The following is a 16753-nucleotide window of genomic DNA, read 5'->3' as shown; positions in this document are numbered from 1 at the left end:
GAAAGAAGAAAGTGACATTTCATAATTTATTTTCACACATGATCTCCACACAGTATTGGAATTATGACACCGTGGGACACTGCACCTAGTAGTTATTTCTTACATTAACATAAGAGATAAAATGTTTGAGATGTTCTCACTAATGGAAATTGTTTGGTGAGGTCAGAGAAGGAAATTATGCAGAAAAATCTAGTGTGTGGGTATCCACACCCAGGCATCTCCCACAGTTAACAGTTTTGTATCCATCTAATTAGCTGGGGTGGGTTTTTTTCCATTTTGACTTTTCATCTTCAATTTAGTTTTAGTTAGTTTCCATGGTGGATTATCTTGTTTTAGTTTAGTTTTTATTTGTTTCAGTGTTAGTTTTTAGTGGCTTTAATCATTATTGCATGCACACATTCATCACTGACTCAGGCAAGCTCTAAGAATTTTTTTTCCAAACTAACAAACACTAAAACTAATGATATTTTCTCTATATCTTTATTTTTATTTCCAAGTTCTCAAAATTGTTCCAGGTAGTTTCAATTCTTTTAAACAAGTCTAGCTTTTATTTTAATTGCTTTTCCCCCACATCTACTTTTAGTTTAGTTTTAATTAAATATACTGTAACAGCACTGGTTCTCATCATCTTATACTGTTGTTTGATGATATTCGGTTGAAATCGTTGCCGTATCAGAAACAAATCAAGACAAAATGTTTTTATGAGGAAAAAGCTCAAATCTGTGGTCCTCTGACCTGTTTCCTCCTAATGAGTCCTGCAGGAGTCGGGTGAGTTTGGAGTCTCTGTAAGGCACATGTGAGGTCCGCTTGCTCCGGTCACCCAGAGCACTGATTACATTCCCCAGGGCGAGCTGGTCAAAAAGACAGGAGACAAAGGGAGACAGGATGTCATAGAGAGGCAACAATTTGCTATCAGTCCATTTGTAGAGTTACAGTTAACACTTTTAGCACTACTTTTTTTTTAGTTGCGATTTGGGTGGCCACATCCCAGAAACAGCATGTTTGTGTGGAACAACGTGGGATCCCTGGTCACTCTAACTGTGCTGACTTTGTTCAGCTGGAAATACTTCATAATTCATTCATTTTTGAATTTAAGTATATTTGTAAAGTCTGCCACCAGATGGCAGTATATCATTAGACTTTGAAGTCTTTGCTGCCTCACAAATCCTGGTGCAAGAACAGGCAGACTCACCAGTCCACAGTTAATGGAGATGCCCTCTTTGGCTCGATCACCCGTCGCTCCGGTTCTTTTCAGCCGCTCCGAACCGGCCAAGTCCACAAAGTGAAACTTGGCTGTCAGTGTCTCATACTCGTCCATCTCAGAGTTACCGTTGGTGACTCGATTATCAGTGTCATTTTCTTGCTGTGTAAAAATCATGCATGTAAATACACTCAGTGACAGCAGCATGTACACACAGATTTTTTTACCCCCAACAATCATTGATAATAAAAAGGAGAAAAAAAAAGGAAAGAAATGATATTATTGATAAGATCTAACAGAAATGATTTGCAGTGATTTATTGACGTACATTGTCAGAGGCACAGACGCGGACTTGGCACAGGTGGATGGTGAAGATGGCATGAGATCGGGAGCTTTGGACGTTCATCTGAGTGCTGGCTGTGGTGCGAGACAGAGCCCCCAGTTTCAGGCACTGCATCATCTACAGAGTCAGGCAGAGCATTAAATATTAATACAATGGTTGAACCCACTTTGAAACATTTGGTGCAAAAAACAACAGCAAAGTCACAAAACAAAGTGCAGTGCTAAAAATATATTTATACTGAATATATGAAGCTTTACTCCAGTAACGCTTGTAGCAGTGCAAAGGTTTATACCCAAGAGTACTGAGTAAATCTTTGATACCAACCTACACACATTTTGTCTTGGGGATGTTTTGTTTTAGAATAAACTGATGCTTAAAGGGAAATCAATGATGTCGCGCTGAACACCTGCATAACAGTGCAACACATAATCTGTGTTACCTCAGCCTCGGAGGACACCGTCCGTGTGGTCACTCCCACTGTGTAGATTCCACCGTTGGCATCTTCATGGATCTTAATGTGAGATTTCTGCTTCATGTCTCGAGTTGAGTCAAAGAGGTCCAGAACTTCCTCGTTGTAAAGCTGCAGGAAGACGCAAGAAAATATTTCAAACTAGTAGGAACAAAAGATTATTCTGTGATTGCTGTGTCGTTTCTGTCTACTACCCTATATTATTATCAATGTTTGCTGTTCTCAGATCTCTTGAAGAGATTCTGAGATCAAGCGTCTCATTATGTAAAAATCAGAACGGAAAAGTTGAATAACTTACAAATTGCAAAAATGCCAGTGGGTGTTATGTCTTTCATACTGTGTACAGGCCAAACAATAAGTTACAGCAGCCCGTACAGTAAACAGCCCTGAGAGGTGAAAGCAATGAGTGTACAGTGAAAGACTCACTGCTCATTAAGGTCACTGCTTTTAGCACACTGTGATCACTGAAGGCGAGTCAAATAACAGAATCAGCTATTTTAAATCAACTCTGCTCTCATTTTGATTATGGCAGTAAAACAGAGCGTTTCATTAGCTACATATTAAAACGTTTTTAGAAAATATCTCTTGAACCACTAAACGACTGAGAAAAAAAAGCAGTATACGTTTCACAATATTGGGTCTAAATGATATATAGACATCTCATCCACTGCCAAACAGCTTGGAGCTTTCATTCTCTCTCTTTTTTGTTAAACTTAAAGCAGCTACCAGTAGTTTTAAGGTAATCTGCACCATCTAGTAACTTTTGAAGCCTTAGATCTAAAACGACATCTTATTTGCCATGTGTGACCATCACCATTATACTGCCTCCCCAGCTCAAGATGAGCCTGATGGCCTAGCACAACTGTCAAGTCACATCATCCCTATTAACTCTCTCTATCCAGAGACAGACCTTCTATCACCCCCAACCTGCCCCATAACACCTCCTAATCCCACCGACGACAGCTGCTGCAGTGGCAGTGTGGATATTTTCAAATGACTGAGCACCATGTCAAAGCCTGTTAAACCAGCGGTGTCAACAATATTAGCCTGACCCATGACACTGGAAAGTTTAAGAAATGTGTGTTTTCATTTACTGGGTTAAATTTTGACAACAACAAAAAACAGGTTAAAAAAAAAAAAAAAAAAAAGCTGGAAAGTGGGTGTGTACCTCGAGGAACTGTGCGTTGATTTTAAACTCTGGTACAGGACGTCCCTGCTCCTGGGCGGTCCGCCGGCGCTCTTCAATGCCCTTGAAGAGGTGGTGGACAGCACGGGGGATGATACCCAGCTCTTCGTCTGCTATGTTGACATCGAAGCCAGTCCCCATGGTGTACGTCTTCCCTGAACCAGTCTGGATGGAAAGGGAAGAATAAATATAATAACCGCACACATGGCATTCAGACTGGCCTTCCTGATGACCACGGAAAGCTTTCAAACGTCAAAATTTGCAGAACTTTTAGTTCTGAGAAACATTTTTACTAGACTGATTTATCGCTTTTATTTTATTACAGTGTGTCCTGTTTTAAACTTGTAAAGCTGTCAGCTGCGATCAGTTTCATTTTCCTTCTGTACTGCTAGTAGTAACGTATTATGTTGTGTGATAAAGAGCTGTTACTACTTGCTACTTAGTAAAGCAGAAGTAAAGCATCTCCAATAACTGTTAACTTCACATATCTGTTTAGCAGTTTTTACTTTGAGCTCACAGAGCACTTTGGCTGATTTCTTTAAACAGTAGGGAGCTTTTTTGTGCACATGTCATGTTTTCCACTGGTGTTTCCTCTTTCTGGACATTTACCAGAATGCTGAAATTAACATTAAATATTCAAGTGTGAGCATCGATAATGGATGAGCCCAATGAAAAAAAAGAAAAAAAAAAAGAAACTCGAAAAAACAAAAACAAATAAGAAAAGAAATCTTGCTCTGTTCATATTTTTAAACCTCTGAGGACCAAATCATCATAAGTGGTAACCATGGTAAGGATGGCCCTCAAAAACTAATGTATTACACATTACTCAGTTCTTTATTTAAAGTAACCTGTCACTCTGTAAAATGACCTGAATTGCACTGCAGCATAATTATCAGTTAACAATAGAAACCTTTTTGGCTTTGCATTAGCATGGTGCCTCTGTAGATGCTTGCAAAGATTCAGTGTTAGCAGAGCTCAGTTTGCACAGTGTCTGTTAACTAATTCTGAAAGCACTGGAAAAAATCCATTACGTTTTACACTACAAAATGAGCAGTGTATTTACATTGGAGCTATAAATGAAGCAGGTTCTAGTCCAGGTAAACTTTGCAACTCTGAAAAGTGCCATCTTGTGGCTGCATTTGCTCAGTGAGTTTTACAATCCTACTGACAAAAACATAAAACATTCTGCTGTATTTCACACAGTTTCTTAAAACTAAGCCAGGGCACTGAAGATTCAAAAGTGCTTTAAATATCACTGATTTATTCTCTTTCCTCAACATCAATGCCGTCTGTTTATTTCTGTAACCCAGTCTAGCTGAGTTCTTGTGATGCAGCCGAGTGGGTCGGTCTAAATCTAGATTAGTGCCTCTAAAGCCTAAGAGGCAAGCAGATCTGATCTGGGACAAACCAACCGCTGTGTGCGCTTAATGTGTGGATGTGCTTTGAGAAGTAGGCCAACATTGAGAGAAGCTGTTACTAGGGAGATCCAGGTTAATATGGACACACATTAAAGATGTATATCTGTCTACAAGGTGTGTGCGCTTCACTTCTCTACTGAATCGTATGCAGCAGGAGCTCTGCTGCTAAAGAAACCCGAGTTGTAGGGGGGATGAAGGGGGACCAGAAACTACAGGTTATTTCCATGTAATGGAAATGCTGAAAAAGAAAAACATTTTTAAAAGGCTGGAACTCGTTTTTAGTATTAATTAAACATGATATTGAAAATGAGTGAAAGTGAGAACTACTTACTTCAGGTAAAATTTTAAAAATAAATTTTTAAAACAGTAAAAATTTACAAAAACAATTTCACCAACCCCAGCATGTTAAAATAAAAAGTCCAACAACAATCTAATATCTGAAAGGTTTTGAGGTAGACAACAAATATTTGGCACAAAGTTAAAAATGATTGTGCTTTATGTAACCGTTTAAAAAGACAAGGAAAAAAAACAACATCAAAACATCAAGCTTTGTCTACAAAATTTCAATTTATTGTGCGTAAAGCTTCCTTTGTTAAAAAGTAACTAGCCAAATTGTGACTTTTCGGGTTAGATTTCTTGGTACTTTGTGGATAGATTTAACGACAAGAATACATAGCCATCACCACTAATTTTTTTTCAGTGTTTGATTTTACAGCTGACGATGCAACTGGTTGCCGTCGGTGCTACCACTCAGCCTCCTAGCACATATACCCATGGCATCAATTTCAAAATCCTTTGTCACCATGTTCTCGTTTTATTGCATTCACAAGATTTTCAGAAAACTTGATATTTGACCTTGTTGTCAAGGCCACTGGGATTTAATCTTGTCCAACACTTTTAGCAGATGCTCCTATGGTATCAATTTCAAAATCCCATATTCGCAGATTCTCCAGTTATTGCACTTTGCAAATTTGGGTGTCCCCGCCACCCGCCTGCCAGCGGGGTGACAACAGTACCCCCATCAGCCTTTTATGGCTAAGGAATAAAACAAAGTTATCAATACCTTACAAAGCTTTATAATGGCAGTATCGCTGGCAGTGATTATGTAAACATCAGTGGCAAATACTCAATGTAATGGAAATATTCTGCTTTTCTTTTTCTTAGTTTGTCATTTGTGATGAATGTAAACAGTAAACATGGCCAAATCTTTAAATAAAAAGACCAGCGTAAAGAACCAGTATAAGATGAATAAGATTTTTTTTTTAACTGCAAATCATAGAAAAATGTCTATTTTACTGCACTTTTTCCAGTTATGATGCAGATGCACAAATGAGCACAAATCAGTTTTTGAGCAGTGGAAACAGGCCTTTTTTTTTTTCTGAGTATCAACTTGCAAGATTATAAGTCAGATAAAGAGGGTCAGAGGAGCTCACATGATTTCAAATGCAGATTTTAACAGCCAAATATATTAGTTAACAAGAGAGTATTGTGCATAAAAGACCAGGGACCAGGAACACCAGCAGTGCTGCAGTTTTGACACCAAGGACAAAGACTTGCCTGTCCATATGCAAACACAGTGGCATTGTAGCCCTCGAAACAGCCTTCGATCAGCTTCTCTGTGCAGGTACCGTAGATGGTCTCCTGCTGCGAGTCCATGTCAAACACAAAGTCATAGGTGAAGGCCTTGTCTTTCCCCAGGATCACCTGAGGCTCTCCAGGCATCACATACGTACAGATGTGACATCCCTCAATCTTCTCCCTGGCCAGCTGAGGACGAATCCTGCAGAAAATCCAGAAACAGTGATTAGGCTCTGCCAGGTTTCCTTGTTTCTGTGTACAATAGTGCTAAAAGTTCTATATGACTCGGGCAAAATGCTCCTTTCAGTTAATACAAAGAGAAAAAAAAAGCCATCAGAAATGTGAAAGGGATGCATTACATCGTCACACAAATTCTGACCCTTCTAGGCCAGGATTCTTTCAGCACCATGTCTCACCTGGGTTGCAGGTCACTGTAATATGACCAATTAGAAAAACATTCATCACAAATCTCCAGAAGGAGAGATGTCTCCAGAAAACCATCTCTCCTTTATGCAGAACCAGCCTCAGGGCAGCCATCTGCCAAGACCACTTGAGGTTGAAGAGAGTAATTAGTTCTGCACTTCTGTATAGGTTAGCACAATCATGCTACACAAGAAAGTAAACAGAAGATCAAAGTGCTGTACAGGGATATTATGGCACCTTCTCATTAACAACACACATCTGCATGACATTAAAAAAAGGCATGCAAAAGCTGTGGTTCAAACTGTTCATCTTAACCAAAATTCATCTTAAATCTGTGCACAAGCCACACGTTGTTCTTTTTCAATAGGTAGATCACAGGGACATAGTGGATTAAACATAATCACATCAGCGATAGATGTGTGGATCTGCAGGGACAGGGTCAACACTCTGGATCCTATTGTGACCCAGTATTTTGATCTGTAAAATATGCCAGCTGGGTGAATCTGTGCTTTAGTGTGTCTGTGTGAGCGCATGACAGAACTGCTGTGGTTTTGGCCAACTGAAATCTGGCAGGGATCAACTAGAGTAATGCGAGTGTGGAGGAGTAAGACAAGGTAGACAGTAGCACTGTGTGTGCTCATTGTGCATTTAAAATGAGCATTTCTTTCTTTGTTGAAAGAACAGTACAGCACACACACCACATATCCACAGAGGGCGTGAATTCAAGGACAAACACAAACGGCAGCACTTATTTAATGGTTGGTCAGTCAGTCAGTTTGGTATGTAGGCAGGCAGGTCGGTTGATTGATAACAGGGCGCTGTTAAAATGCTAAGCAAAGAAGCTATACCGAATGACAGCAACATCAAGAAGAACGAACAGGAGAAGCTCAAGAAATGTCAAGGGCTGAGAGAAGAACTCAAGATGTGGAAGGTGAAGGCAACCGTGGTCCAAGCGGTATTCGGAGCCCTCGGTGCAGTGGAAGACCTGAGCAGGGCAAGTGGCAGTTCTAGGAATCGCAAAGATACTGCACAGGACCCTCAAGCTCCGAGGCCTCTGGTTAGAGGACCCGAGCTTGAAGGATAAAAACCGCCTCGCAGGGCGAGAGAGGAATTTCTCTTTTAAACCATCGTAGTGGGAAACTGTTACTTACAGCCCAACATAGAATAAGTACTGATCTTGACCATCTAATCTTGGAGAAACTTTCTTCCATTGGTTTTGAGACAATTCTAAGAAATAGGGCTATTTTACTGAAAAAAATAACTATAATTATGAATTAAAAACAACAACAACCAAGCTTTATTCGTCACATACACAATGATTACACACACATACAACATGCAGTGAAATGTTTTGTGTCCGAGCTGTGGACAGGCTGCAGACGTGGCCACGCCATTCCAGGGTTTGGTTTTTAACATGGGGGTCTAGCCAGGACCCTTACTGGATACTGGGGGGGGGGGGGGTCCCCACCCCAAAGGTGTGCAGTCTTACCACTACACTATCCAGCTGCTGAAAATGGCTGGATAAATGATAGATAGATGAAAATAGGATTAAAGACAACCCTCCAAATGTGATCCCTAAATCTGATATGTTTGCCATTTTTCCATTTCAGACAACTTTTTAATGGCTGATAATAAAAATGTAAAAAGAAAAGAAGAAGGTTTAAGGGAAATGCTCTTCAACTGCAAGAGTAAATAAATACATGAGAAATGAAAGTTGAAATGTTTGGCAAACCTGTTTATGTTTCATATATATACACGTTTCACATTATATGAGTAAGGCTCTACCAGACGTCTCCTTTTAACATGCTCATATTTTTCACTAAATAATTTCTGGGCTTATCAGTCAGAATCTGATGTTCTTATGTAAGGTTTCAGCTTCTACAACATTACCCAAGTAATTTCAGTCTATGTTCTGCGCATGTTCAATATGGACCAAAAGAGACACTTTTTCCAAGCGGTTCTTTAGACAAATTCTCTTCATGGGTTCAGCTCACGAACAAGCTTGGGAGAAAAGCACCTGACAGCAGGCTTGCCAGTCCTGAGTGGATAAGGGCCTTATTGTGCCTCTGAGTTCGGGGGAAAACAATACTGTGAAGGGACTACAGTGCAACCATTGTGTCCGCCTGTGTGACAGTGGATCCCAGCACTGACACCAACGCCACGGCTGCAGGATTACACGGCCAGATGGAGGCGAGGGAGGAGAGGTAATGTCCTGTAAGAAGGTCATGCAATGTTGGTGAATAATGAACAAAATGGTCACAGATGTGTACACAGGCAAAAGATGCTTCGCTTGCTGGGACGCTTTTTCATTTGACTGTTTTGATTAAAGCTTCTCAGGTTCTCAGATTTCTTACTGCATCAGTTTTCAGGCGACTGATTTTGTTTGTAGCCACAGAATTTTTTTGAGATCCTAGTGCATAGCACTGAAATACATGAAAAAAGACTTTTAAAAAAAATCTGTGAGTACTCTGAATTTCAATAAGCTGCATGAAAAATGCTCCTTCTACAACCCACAGACCAAACAGCGTTTTTGTGGAAGAGTCCACAACAGTCAAGCCTGAGTGTGGTGCCTCAGATCAGTGTCACATTCACCGTTTTGTGACACGTGCCATTGTGTGTCTGCTGAGAGTGCACTGACGTGCAGAGGTATTTTGGGAACACCAAAAAAGCCTCAGCAGACAGTTTTGGCTGCACTTTGTCTTCTCCTCTGGTCACCATTTGACGCAGTAGAGGAGGATCCATTGTACGTCACAAACCCAAGCGGTTAAAACAGAACTGTCATGGATCCACATAGCAGGAGCAGCCGGAGCAGTGTGTGGCTTCAGGAGATTATGAGGTTCTGCTTTAACTGCACAGTTTGTCTGCACAGTACGTAGAAAGTAACTGAAATGTAGCCTGAAAGTTGCAAATCCTATTTACTCTACAGATATGTAATTGTCCCAGTTAGCCTAAGTGTAAATATGTTTTTAAAAATCTGCCTCAGAAGAGCAACTGAGATACAGAAGCTGGTGTTGCTGCATGTCATCCATGCTCAAAATACAAACCCTGTGTAAGCAAGAGTGCACCAGCCCATGCTACCTTTCAGAGTTAAAGCTCGTGCTCTATTGTATTCATGTCATGTTGCTGTCTTAATGCACAATATGTAATCCTAGTCAGAAAATCGATTAAATTCCGTGTCAAATTTACCGTATTTAACCAATTACATGTTTCCAAGGCCACACGGGGTGGGTGGGGGGTATCTTTGTTGCAGATAATTTAACTCACTAATTGGGTGTGTAATCCTGTCTCTCTGAATACCCTGGGAATCTGATGACATTTCCTAAATTAACTCTGCATTTCATCTGCGCCATCAGGATTTCAGCATTAATATTATACACAGTTATGTTCAATTTTTTTTTCAGAATTATATTCAAACTTGTGTATTAGAACAAATAACTAGCCACCATCTTAGCAATAACAGGTAATTAAAACAAAAAAAGAACTTTTTTGTTGTTTTACTGCTTATAGTCCCAGATATACAGTATATTACTGTGATTGTGCTATTTTTGTGTAGGTGAATTTGACATTAAGAACTTATTAACCTTACTGCTTCAATAGGAGTTAAGAGGGTAGCTCTAGATTGTTTCTCATTAAACGCACTTAATCAAGAGATCAGCAAGTGTGACCTCTTCTGTGAAAGCAGATGTTTTGGCAGTTTGCTTGTGTGGAGCACTCGGTTGCATGTTATCACAAGTAGGGTTGCAAAATTCCCGGAATTTTCAAAGATGGAAATTTTCCATGGGAATAAACTGGGAATTTTCAAAATTGAAGGATGGCTCTTCTTAGGGAACTTAAATATAGTTGAGCAAAGTATATTTTAGCATAATATTGACAAAAACAAACAAATGCAATTCAAATACACTTGAATATCCATGCCATTCCTTAATCACATGTACAGAGCACATGCTTGCTGCATGGCTATTGAGACCACCTACTGGCACTGTGCATGCCTCCATCACATGTACACATGGACCACACTTTTGAGCCTGAAGGACAAAGAGTATTAAAGGCACACATTTGAGCCTGTGGACTTAACAAGTGAGGTAAGTTTTGATGATATTATGGGAAAATATATTCATTAAATGTTTAAATTGTGAATATCACATAAAATGTATTAATCTGGTAGATAGCAATCTGATAAGATGCTAAATAAAATGCTAGCATCTGTTAGATGCTAAATAAGCCATAGCTAGTATAACATAAAGAAGATGCTAGCTTCCTCATTTGGCTGTTTTGTTTTGAAGATCATTCCAGTTGTTTAGCTAGCCTTACTATTTATATCTGTTTATTATCATATTGCAATTGTATTATTACGATCTCTTGCATTGCATTAGCATTTTTACAAGCTCTTGTTTTATTTTACAGAAAAATGCCATGTGCGCTATCTGATGTGTGGAGACATTTTACACCAGCTAATGTACAAGGGAAATCTGTATATATGTGTAAGTATTGTGATAAGACGTACGTGAAGAATGCCACAAAAATGCAGCAGCACATTGCAAAGTGCAAAAAAATTCCTCAAGGCCCAACACATGCAGCAGCCAGGAGTTCCACTCAAGGGGAAAATGAATCTGTTTCAGCTGTATCAGAGTCAGATACCCACTCATCAGCTCCTGGTCCCTCTGGCATCGGAGGATTCTTTGATTTTATGGATGACACTAGCCAGAAAAACGCAGATGAGTGTTTCGCTCGTGCAGTCTATGCAGCTGGCTCACCCCTGATGCTGACATCCAATGTGTACTGGAAGAGATTTTTGAATGTTCTCTAACCAGCATACATTCCCCCAACCAGACATGCATTGTCTACTCATCTACTGGAGGAAGAGTTCAGTCGAGCTCAAGCAAAGGTGAAACAGACCACTGACCAAGCTGACTGTATTTCAGTCATCTCTGATGGATGGTCCAATATCAGGGGACAAGGAATTATTAACTACATAATCACCACTCCTCAGCCTGTGTTCTACAAGAGTGTAGAAACAAAGGAAAACGGACACACAGGCCAATACATTGCAGATGAGCTAAAAGTGATCATCAATGACCTTGGACTAGATAAGGTTTTTGCACTGGTCACTGACAACGCAGCCAACATGAAGGTTGCCTGGGCACATGTGGAGGAGACCTACCCTCATATAACTACTATTGGCTGTGCTGCCCATACACTAAATCTTCTCCTAAAAGACATAATGGCACTAAAAACAATGGACACTCTGAATAAGAGAGCGAAGCAAGTTCTGAAATATGTTAAAGGCAAACAAGTAACTTCCGCTACATTTCTGTCAAAGCAAAAGGAAAAGAACAAGAGTACTACACTGAAGCTTCCCAGCATAACGCGATGGGGTGGTGTTGTTATCATGTTTGACAGCCTTCTGGAGGGAAAGGAATCTCTGCAAGAGATGGCCATATCCCAGTCTGTAGGTATCGACAGTGACATCAAGAAGGTCATCTTGGATGATGTGTTCTGGGAATGAGTATCTAGCAGTCGGAAAATCCTCAAACCTATTGCAGCAGCAATAGCGAAGATAGAGGGGGATGGTGCCATCTTGTCAGATGTCCAGTGCCTTTTTGCAGAACTCAGAGGAAATCCAGACAATTCTGCCCACTTCCCCACTACTGAAAGCAGAGGAAACGGCTGTGGTCAAGTCATTGGAACAGCGGAGGGAGCATGCACTGGCTTCATGCAGCCAGTGCATGCAGCAGCATACATGCTGGACCCCAAATATGACAAGGGCATACTTTCTGGGGAAGAGATCAACGGTGCCTATGCGGTCATTACAGCCATGTCTGACCACCTGGGTCTCGATAAAGGCAAAGTTCTAGGCAGTTTGGCAAAGTATCGAACAAAGCAAGGCCTTTGGAAAGGGGATGGAATATGGCAGTCATGCCAGCACATATCTGCAGCCACCTGGTGGAAGGGACTATGTGAATCTGAGGCCCTTGCACCTGTAGCCTCCATCCTCCTCCAAATCCCACCATCATCAGCCGCCTCCGAGCGCAACTGGTTACTGTTTGGCAACACCCACACAAAGGTTCGCAACAGGCTCACAAATGTGAGAGTGGAAAAGCTGGTCGGCATTCGGGCAAACCTACGGCTCTTTGAGCCTGACACAGAGCCATCCTCAACAAGGCTGGAAAGTGACACTGAAGAGGAAGACTCAGAGTTGGATGCTGAGGAAGTGGACATGTTGTTGGATGATGATGAGGTCCAGGAAGAGTCTATTGACTGAGCAAAAATGAGAAAAGAGGATTGCTTGAAGGAAGATTTGCATGTTTAATGGGACGTTTTGGAGGATAAGTGACATTCATTTAACCTTTTGAATGGGACTTTGCGGAGATTTTTGGACAGGGGGCATTTTTGAATGAGCGGGGTTAGGGGATGGTAATATTGAACTCAACATTTCTGTTTTTATTCATCCATGAAACAAGTTATTGAAACGTGTTCTATTCTACTGTACTTACAAATAAATCTGTTGAAATATCTGTTGAAAACATTTTGCATGGAGGTTTTCTTATGATTTCTGTTTATATTTATGCTTGGAAATAATATATTCCCAGTTAGTTCTCCTAAATTCCCATTAATTTCCATAATTCCCATTATTTCCATGGAAAGTTTCCAATATGGAATATTTCCAAAATTCCCAAGCTTAACTTACCATGGAAATTTACCAGAAACTTCTCGGAAATTTACCGGAAATTTTACGCCCCTTTGCAACCCTAATCACAAGACACCAGCAATGATCTTAAAGATGCTTCTGTTGCTGCCCATAAATCTGGGAATAGTTATTAAAGCCATTTCCACCAATCTGAAGTCTATTATTCTGCAGCAAGAAAGAGGATTTAAAAGCGGTAAATATTCAGGAGAGGTGTCCCAGGAAAATCATCATAAGCTCAGTGCTCACAGAATGACCAAAAACCCAAGAGCTCCAGATCAGATTCTTCAGACTTCAGTTAACATTTAAAATGTTAAAGTTGGAGAGAGTACAATTTACAAAAGACTGAACAAGTATTGCTTTTTTGGAAATATTGCTTGGAGAAAAGTCAGCTGCAGTTTGCAAAGTTGCACCTTAAACCCCAAGACTTTTGGAAATTTGTCCTTCGGATAAAAGACACCAAAGTGGAGATGTTTGACCATGATGCACAGCGGGACATTTAGAGAAAACCAAACACAGCACATCAGCACAAACACCTCATACCCACCAACATATCAAGCACAGTGGTAGAAGGGTGATGATTTGAACTTATTTTGTAGTCACATGTCCCCCAATCGTTGCGGTGACCACCAAGGTTTTTCAAAGGTCCAATTAAAAACCCAACTAAACTACTATAGACCTTGAGAGCTGAGCATAAAAGAATGCCTGCAGCTGAGATCTGAAGATATAAAGATGAGTGGCCCAAAAGGCCTCCACAGATAACAGACTGATAGTCTTACAGCAATTTACATCATATTATTGCTGCTAAAGGTCCTGCAAGCTACTGAATCACAGTCTGTATTTAGTTTTTCACACCATGCTTCTGCATTAATTTCTGAGGATATTTAATAGAAAAAAAATGTTGGACTAATAAATATACACTAAGCACTGATTACACATTCATCCTTTAAAAATATACAGGAGCGGGCACTGGTTTGTGGAAGCTGCCATGTCACTCACCTAGACCACTGTCTTGAATACAGTGGCCAGGATGGGGACTGTCATTTTACCTAAACGTGTTTTATGTATGTGGCTTGAGATCAGCCACAAACATAAAAGTATGCCTTATAAGTTATTCTAATTCAAGGATCACATACAAATCACACTCTCTCTGGCAAACAGTTTGATTAAATTCTTAGATCATATGAGTTTATTTGGCAAGTATTAGACTTCAATATGACAGTTGGATCCACCTGAAAGACAGCTTCACTAACGTATACTGAACTGTATGACTGAATGATTACATTTATACTTCCACACATTCACACGCTGCCAGCATTCAGCTATGAATACTGGATCACGCCCAAACCTGCTACCACACCCCGAATCCCTGGAACTGCCACCAAATCACATTTTCACTGCTACTTAATAAATCATTAAAGGTGCTGCATATCACCTTTCTTTAAAAGGAGGGATGGAGTGCATAAATGTGTAATTGTCTGCCTGTGTAGGACTCCACAAAGTCATTTCACTTTCACCAAAACCTTAAGTTTTAATTTTGGCTGTCTGAAAAAAAAAGTTTAAATGAGATAAATGGTATTAAATTCATGCAATTCCTGCACAACTTTATGCAAGGATTAGTGGTCATTTTTTAATGGTCCCATTTCCTTTTAGTAATCTTATTTCTCAAATGCACACTCCATCTTAGTTTTTGAGGAAAAACACAGTAATCCTTAGTAATTCAAACACAGACAAAGGTCAAAGCTAAGATAAAACTAAAACACCCTCACAATGGTTGTTGTAGATGGGTGAGTGAACAGGCCAGAATTTTATATGGAGATTTGCTGAGGACAGCAGCGTAGCTGCTTCAGATGATGTCACCTGCAACTGGGCTCGTCAAAGCTTCCATGTCCTTCACAGAGGAGACAATTATGCCTGTGTGAATGGCTGGGAAAAGCAGCCGCTGCAGGCTGGTGGCTACATGCCTTCTTATGGTTGTAAACAGAGTAATGAAGCACTGGTTAGTTTAACATTGAATTGCTTTGAGACAGTTTTCATTAGCTTCCTTTATCAGCTCTGAAATATCACTCCTGCACCACCAGGGTGGGGTCCACCTTCTCTAAGCAAGCTCAGAACTAGCCAGGCAAGTTGAAAATAACAGGAACACAAATTGAATTCCTTTGAAGCTCTTTGCTGTCATTTAGAAATACACTTGTATGTGTGTAGGCCTTTCTATGACAATAGCAAAAATCACCTGAACCCAAAGATTTAAAGCAAACCAGGTAATTCTCAAAATCTGCAAATACACTACCTTTCATGCATTGTCTTGCTTTAGGTGGAGATGTGTGTAAAGCTCTTTGTTTCGTGCTTGTGCAGATTTATGTTACTTTCCTTCTACTTTATAGAAAAGGGTTTCATGGTGAAGCTCTTACCAAACCAGATATTTTGTACAATTCAAAAAGCCTACCAGCAATTGTAAAGTTCATCAGTTAACCGTTTCTATATTGTGTGTAAACTAAAAGATGATGATGCTGAAAACCTGTGTAGGCCTAACTTTTTGCACATGGACAGCTAAACAAATGAACCAATCCACAATGACGTTGTTATCAATTAAATCTTACCATTTGAGTTAGCTACAAGCATTTTCTCCGTGTAAACATGCTGCATGCTGGCAGAGGTTGCATATTATTACACTTACATGCAAGTAATCAACTCTGCAGTACAGGGATTAAAGCTAAAGCTCTGCTGGTTTGTGCAGGGAAATTGAGAGGCTGACTACATATTTAAAGATATTTTTAACGCAGCTGGAGCAGCAATTATATCTGGCCTTCACCAAAATTAAAAACCTGCGAGAGAGACTTCACTGCAGAAATGAGACATTGGTAGGCAGCAGTGGATGTTACATTCCATCTTTTTCACTTTATGCCTACTGTAGGCATGTTGGCTTACCACCTCAAATGAAGGAGGTGGTAACCAAACAAAGCATTTAAAGAAAACTACCGTAACAATGCACGATAAATGCTTGAAAAAGGTCCTGGGCAGCTTCTATTTGGAGAATCGTTTTAAAGAGTCCCACAGTACAATGAGAAAGTGCATTTTTACCATCAAAAAACTCCAGAAGTGCTTTCATGCTCTGCCCATTCAGCCTGACGGGACCACCTACAGCACCAGACAAAGAGCTGAGAGCAGCATCTACTTTAGACATAATACTAGGCCAGAGAGGAGGGGGAAAAATAAAATTTTGACATCTTACAGCAAGACACAAATCCATCACTAGCAATGTTATTTTTTTATATATATATACACTCACACACACATATACATTCTGGACTACGCATGACAATAAAGGGCTGGTGGGTGGTGGGGGTTGCCATGGTGACCAGTAATAGAGGCAAAGAATTAAAGTCATAATCCGATCACAGCAGGATATAATGCTGGTCTGGTCGACCGAAAGATGCCAGGAGGAGGGGC

At 40.2% G+C, this 16753-nt stretch overlaps 1 protein-coding gene across 4 annotated transcripts in view; it reads right to left on the bottom strand.

The window, feature by feature from the left end:
- The window catches only part of kif21a (kinesin family member 21A), a 60322-nt gene that overhangs the window by 30341 nt on the left and 13228 nt on the right, over nt 1-16753 (bottom strand). For all 4 annotated transcript variants that reach the window (XM_082542466.1, XM_082542467.1, XM_082542469.1 and 1 more), the window contains exons 2-7: nt 6175-6397; nt 3182-3364; nt 1984-2124; nt 1530-1661; nt 1193-1363; nt 736-851 (exon numbers count right to left, since the gene is read on the bottom strand). In XM_082542466.1, the coding sequence (XP_082398592.1) occupies nt 736-851; nt 1193-1363; nt 1530-1661; nt 1984-2124; nt 3182-3364; nt 6175-6397 (966 nt within the window). The remainder of the gene's footprint in view (nt 1-735; nt 852-1192; nt 1364-1529; nt 1662-1983; nt 2125-3181; nt 3365-6174; nt 6398-16753) is intronic.

This window comes from Aulonocara stuartgranti (genome assembly GCF_965226115.1).
Source record: "Aulonocara stuartgranti genome assembly, chromosome: 7".
NCBI lineage: Eukaryota > Metazoa > Chordata > Actinopteri > Cichliformes > Cichlidae > Aulonocara > Aulonocara stuartgranti.
The sequence above is the reverse complement of the archived record's forward strand: the minus strand, read 5'-3'. Positions and strand labels throughout refer to the sequence as shown.